This window comes from Tupaia chinensis, unplaced genomic scaffold (genome assembly GCF_000334495.1).
Source record: "Tupaia chinensis unplaced genomic scaffold, TupChi_1.0 Scaffold000434_1, whole genome shotgun sequence".
Lineage (NCBI taxonomy): Eukaryota > Metazoa > Chordata > Mammalia > Scandentia > Tupaiidae > Tupaia > Tupaia belangeri.
This window is the reverse complement of record NW_006159939.1, coordinates 1,461,421-1,467,973: the sequence shown is the minus strand read 5'-3', so window position 1 is coordinate 1,467,973 and position 6,553 is coordinate 1,461,421. Positions and strand designations below refer to the sequence as shown.

General features: G+C 38.7%; 1 protein-coding gene across 1 annotated transcript in view; it reads left to right on the top strand.

Annotated features, from left to right (window-relative positions):
- Positions 1–6,553, top strand: part of PDE3A (phosphodiesterase 3A) — a 371,187-nt gene that overhangs the window by 315,160 nt on the left and 49,474 nt on the right. The window contains 2 exon segments of the mRNA XM_006155100.3: positions 2,163–2,248; positions 6,004–6,158. Coding sequence (XP_006155162.1) covers positions 2,163–2,248; positions 6,004–6,158 — 241 coding nt within the window.

Genomic DNA, 6,553 nt, shown 5'->3' with positions numbered 1-6,553 from the left:
GTTTGGCATCAAATCCTAGTCTCTTGGCTGCTGTAATGTCTATGCAACAAGTTGTTTTTCTGGCATAGGTGCTAGTGTATTTGAACTACACATTTAAATAGTTCTTTTAGGTATTATCTTGCAATGAAAAATGTTTTACAAATCATTTTTTAAGTTTATTTTTGCCATGAGAAAGGGAGATAGAGAGTGAAAGAAAGACAGATAGGCACCCAGCACAGTCTTCATGGCACATTTATAGCCCCAGTCTTAGCCAGCCAGGGTCATGGGCGTGCTTGTGTCCAGCTTATACAGAGAGACCTCAGGAAACAAGCCCAGGACCTTCAAAATAGTGCCTCAGCACCACTGCAGCTGACTAAAAGTCATTTAAAAACCAGTAAACTCCACTTCTATCAAGTGTCATCTTAGAATATAAGCCCATCAGTTGTTTCTGCTTTTACTTTCATCTTGCTATTTTCTTGATTCTTTAAGTCAAGTGATAGGATTTCGTAATTAGAAATATTTTGTGTGTAAGGCTTTTTTACTTGCATTCAAGGGTTGAAAAGTCAATTGACCTTGGGAACCAGCAGTTAGCGTAATGGCTATGTCACTGGACTCCCACGTAGTTGACCGCGGTTCACGTCCCAGACCCAGTGACTTAAAACTCACGCTGGGTGCGTATGCGTGCGTGCCCAAGATCCCTAGAGGAGAATGGAGGAGTAGGGATTGCGGCATGACCATCCCCCCTGGGGGGTGATTTCTCGCTTTCTGTCTCTCTGTCTCTCTCTGTCTGTCTGGCGAGCGCACGTGCCCTATAGTGAAAACCTCTCAAAAAAAAAAAAAAAAGTCAATTGACCTTGTATCAGGATTCTCTCTAGCTAAAAAATGTTTTTTTTTTTTTTTCTACTACACATACAACCACAGTTAGGGGAGGGGAAAGTGATAAGCATTTAAGATACTAAACAGTAAGCTGCCATTCATTTCTTTTCATTTTAGAGTGGTTAGTCTGTAGTTAAATAACAAACTAACAAAAATCCATTGAGATCATTTGTAACACTAGTAGACAGAAGGGAAGAAACCCAGTAGCAAAATACAGAATTAAAATCTAAACATGGAGTCTCTAAGCAAGATAAAAGAGAGAAGAGCCAGTTTAGAACTTTGGCCATTGTGGAGTTACTTTTTAATTGTCAGACTGTTGATAAGAAAAAGGTATTCTGAGACCAGATGGTGGCATAGCAATAAAATGCAATGCTCTGTGAGGCTGGCTCACATGGGAGAGTTCTGAGTTCGTATCTTGAGACCTCCCTGAGTGTACTAGGCATGTGTTGGCGCATGAGCCAGGGCTGGCTAAGGCTAGGGCTACATGTGTATGTATACGTGTGTGTGTTTGTCTGTGTCTGTGTGTCTTTCTGTCTCTGTTTCACTTACTTGGAGAAATAAACTTAAAAAAGAAAGAAAGAAAAAAGTATTCTGCCTTCTCCAACCCCTGCATTGTTCATGTCTCAAGTACCTTTGGTTTCTTGCCCCAGCACCTGGTTGGCCTGTTTTTTCAACAGCATTCTGTGTAGATAGTCATACATTTATTCTTCATCGAGATATACCTCTCCTTTGTTTCTTTTCTGAAGGCCTTAACAGGTGACTTATCATTCTGAAGATAAATAAACAATAATAATTAATTTGTGTATTGTGACAAAAAAATGAATGTATCATCACTTTGTTTTGACCTGTACTATCTTTTCTTAAAGAACATGATTGGATATAATATGTCTTAACCCAAAGAAATAAATCTAATAATGAAGCTTTTAAGCAGACACAAACATATTCCACTGGAGAAGAAATTTTCGATCAAATGTATGTCAGTACCACAATTATAAGAAGGCAGCAATATATTTTAGTATTTTCTAGATAATGTAACAGAAATTTACCAGCACCTCAAATTTGACCTGAACTGTGATGGAGGAGAATGAATAATCCTTTGTATTGACAATTCCTTCACACACACATAAAAATGGAAACAATATATTACATTTGAGTATCCACATGTCAAACTGAAGTTTTCCATGAAACAAATAAGTAGAAGGTAGAAATATATGATTATCGATGTCTTAGAGTATACTTAAGTGGCGTATGGCTACGATGTTTTGAACGGAGAAGGATGTATTTACAGCTGTTCCAATGTTTCTCAGCTGTGGCAGACCGTATTCCCAAGAGAATCCTGCTGAGGGGACCCTGAAGAGAAGTGGTGCTGCTGCTCAGACTGCGAGCAGGACAGGTAATTTATTGTTTGGTATTCTTGAAAAGGACTTGGGGGGCAGCAGGTGACATGGTGGTTAAGGCAGCTGGACTCCCACATGGCCGACCATGGTTCAAAATCCAGACCTAGTGGCTTAAATCCATACCAGGTGCATGTGCATGCATGCCCAAGATGCCAGGAGGAGCATGAAAAAAGGGGTTGCGGCATGACTATTGGGGGTGATTTATCACTTTTCCTTTCACTATCTTACTCTGTCTCTCTCAAGCGAGTGAACACACCTCAAGGCAAAATCATAAAAAAAAAAAAAATTAACAAGACTTTCTTTTTCCTGGCCAAATATTCCTAATTTTTTAAATCACAAAATTTAAGTGATAATATTCCTAATTTTTTAAATCACAAAATTTCCTAATTTTTGAAATCACAAAATTTAAGTGATAAGAAAATCTGTAGTTTGACTATTGTTAATCAGATTAAAGTTTTAGTGCAAAGTTGTTCGACATGTTTCTCTATGTCTATACACAAATGTACATTTTTAACAAAAAATGAGAGATCATTTTATATTAATAAATAATAGAACTATGTAGAAATTTTACATTGCTACCTTGGATGTCAGAGTGCCATCCATTTTAGTGAACTCTGGAGACTGCCTTTGCATTTGCAGACCTTGCTTATGCGACAGTAAACTTAGCAGTTTTTCTTTCAAGCAGTATGACAAAGACATCAGTAACAGAGGCATTGCAGCCTGGTTCACATCCTCACTCTGCTACCTGCTTGCCTGTTATCTTAATGTCTGTACCTCAGGACCTTCATCTGTGGAATGGGGATAACTGTGACTACCACACAGGGCTGTCGTGAGAATTATATCACTTAACATATGTAGAGCACTTGTGCTAATTATTCTACCTGAGGCCCTGTTGGTAGTGTGTTCTTATTACTATAATAAGTACAACTCTGCGTATATTGATGCAAACCTGGGGACTTGCTTCTGTTGGTGCTGAACATTCACAGAGTAGTAAAGAAAGCTTCTATCAGCTGTAGACTTTAGGATGATGGAGTTACCTAGGAATAATTGCTAAACCTCAACTTCTGTATTCCTTGGTATTCACCAATAAATATTGATTGATTACTTTCTATGAGAATGTCATGCTATGGGGGACATACACAAAATTTAAGTGACAGGAAAATCAAAATGGTCTATATTACTGTCATTAATCGGATTAAAGGTTTAATGCACAGTTGGGCAAAATGTTTCTCTACATCTATACACAAATGTCTATTTAACTACAATGATAAATCTGATACTATAGCATTCTTAGGACTCAGAGTACTTCCTTTTCTGTGTCCCTGCTATTCCCTAACTCTATTGGGATTCATAGAGTAAGGAGAGTGTTTCACCTCTTTGCAGTGATGTAAAGCTATGACCTGGGAGTGTGGCTTTCTCATTTTTTTCTACAGTTCTGGGATTGAAACTTGTCAATTAATTATATTTTCATTTTGTACCTAATTCTAATTTATAAGCAGTTACATGAGAAAGATGGAAAGAAACTAGGTCCTTAAAAAAGTCCTACAAAATATTTGGGGACCAGCAGATGGTATAATGGTTACATCACCGGGCTCCCACATAGTAGGCCATAGTTTGAGTCCTGGACCCGACAGGTTAAAACTCACGCCAGGCACATGTGTGTGCATGCCCAAAATCGCTAGAGGAAAATGGAGGAGAAGGATTGCCCCCAGGGGGTAGTTTCTTTCTGTCTCTCTGGTGAACGCATGCACCTGATAGCAAAAAGTCTCTCAAAAAAAAAAAAAAAGGAAGAAGAAAAAAGTCCTACAAAATATTTCTTACTGGAAAAGACTACATAACAAAGGCCATTATTCAATAGCTACTCATGAAAAACAGTTAGTAATGGTTAAGGACATAAACTTAGACTGCCTAAAGCAATCTTAAAAAAGGAGAACCAATTAGATAAGATACATTACCTGTTTTCAGGGTTTAAGCTATAGTAATCAAGACATGTAATACCAGCCTCCAGAGGAGCAAATAAATCAAACAGAACAGATCAAATAGTAGTCAGCAAATTAAATCTATACCTACATGTGGTTATTTGAGTTTTGATGAAGAGCAATCCAGTGGTTGAGAAAAGATGAACTTCACACACTACCTTATACTATGTAACTCAGTATTCTGAGATGGGACATAGATGTAAAAGCTAAAATGATAAGGCTTCTGGAAGAAAGCATAAAATATCTTTGTGACTTTGGGGAAGACAAAGATTTTTTTACACTGTGAAAAGCAATAACCATAAAAGAAAAAAAAAAAAAGAAAACAAAACCTTAGATTTCATCAAAAGTCAAAAATACAGGAACTACTGGGAACCAGCAGTCAGCGTAATGGCTATGTCACTGGACTCCCATGTAGTCGACCGTGGTTCATGTCCCGGACCCGGTGGCTTAAAACTCACGCCGGGCGCGTGTGCGTGCGTGCCCAAGATCCCGAGAGGAGAATGGAGGAGAAGGGATTGCGGCGTGACCATCCCCCCGGGGGGTGATTTCTCGCTTTCTGTCTCTATGTCTCTCTCTGTCTGTCTGGCGAGCACACGCGCCCTACAGTGAAAATCTCTCAAAAAAAAAAAAAATACAGGAACTACTGTCAAATGTTCTCAGTTCAAGTTCTGGCTGTAAAATTTACTAGCTCTTTGACTTTAAAGAATTGACTAATCCAATCTGTGCTTCAATTTCCTGTCTCCAAAGTAAAGATGATAATAATATATCCTTGCCTGATGGGATTGTTGAGAGGATTAAATGTGTTAGTGCCAATAAGAACTTCAAGTGTTACCCAGCACATAAGAAACATTCAATAAACTTCATTCAGGGACTGCATTCAGCTAAGAAACCTCTTGAGATCTTTGCCTGGGAGAATGTTCCCAAGACACTCATTATTTTCTGATGGGCCTTTTAGTTAAGCACAGTTTACTGTTGACTGAAGTGGGAGATGGTGGGGGGAAAGATAAAGAAGGAAACTAGAGTCTTGAGGAACAAGGATAGTCATGTAGGATCTTCCTGGCTTCTCCACATATGCCATCATTGCAAGTTCTGTAAACCACTGTTTTCCTGGTTGTGTCATCTCATTTTCTCCCACCTTGAGCACCCATTATACAATTAGTGTTTTAGCCATCTACTCGGTTTAACGTACTGGGAGAGGAACAGAAGAAAAAAACATATGAAGTCATAGGGCTTTTGAAAGTTATACTCCTGGGCCAGCAGATAGCGCAGTTAATTCACTAGACTCCCACATGGCCGACAACAGTTCGAGTCACAGAACTAGTGGCTTGAAACTCACACTGGGTGCATGTGCGTACGTGCCCAAGATCACAGGAGGAGAATGGAGGAGAAGGGATTGCAGCATGGCCATCCCCCCTAGGGGATAATTTCTCACTTTTCCTCTCACTGTCTCAGTTTCTCCCTTTCCCTGGCAAGTGTACATGCCCTATGCCAAAAACCTCTAAGAAAAAAAGAAAAGCTATAACTACTGATCTAAAAATGATTATTGATGTATTGTTTAATGTCACCCACATCACTGATCATAATTCCCATCTATTTTATGTAGTTTAAAAATGTGTGTTTTTTTCCTATCCTGAACCTGACCCTATATTATTGGTATATAAACTCATGACAGCAGTATCACCCTAAATTCATTATTTACTGTATGCATTTTAGGAAAATTCACTTAAAAGAGTTTGCAGACCACACAATAAACTGTTCTCTTTTGATTTCAGATGACACTGCCCAGGTTACCTCTGACTATGAAACCAATAACAACAGTGACAGTAGTGACATCGTACAGAATGAGGATGAGGCTGAGTGCCCACAAGAGCCACTGAGGAAAGCTTCAGCCTGCAGCAGCTACGCTCCTGACGCCATGATCTTCCTGGTAGCCCTCTATCACTTACCACAGTCATTTACTTGAGAGATGGGCTTCAATTCCAGACATTGGCTTAGAAATAGATGGCCAAATCATCCGACTTACAGATAAATCTCACTGGGATCATGCATGTACATAGCGTCTTTAAAACGTTCATGGAAAAATGCATACTATAAAAAAACTTTTTGCACCAAAATAAACTCATCCCCTAATTCCATCTTTGAATGAACTCTTTGATGTCCATACTGTAGTCCTACCCATATGTATCAGTATAATTCTTCTCTCTCCAAGCCTTATTGATCTCTTAATGGTTCTATTATTCGGTGATTAAAAGCATAAGTATTTATCTTTATAATGATTATAGCTATTTCTTAATCCAAATGAAAAAGAGTAAATGTGTAGGG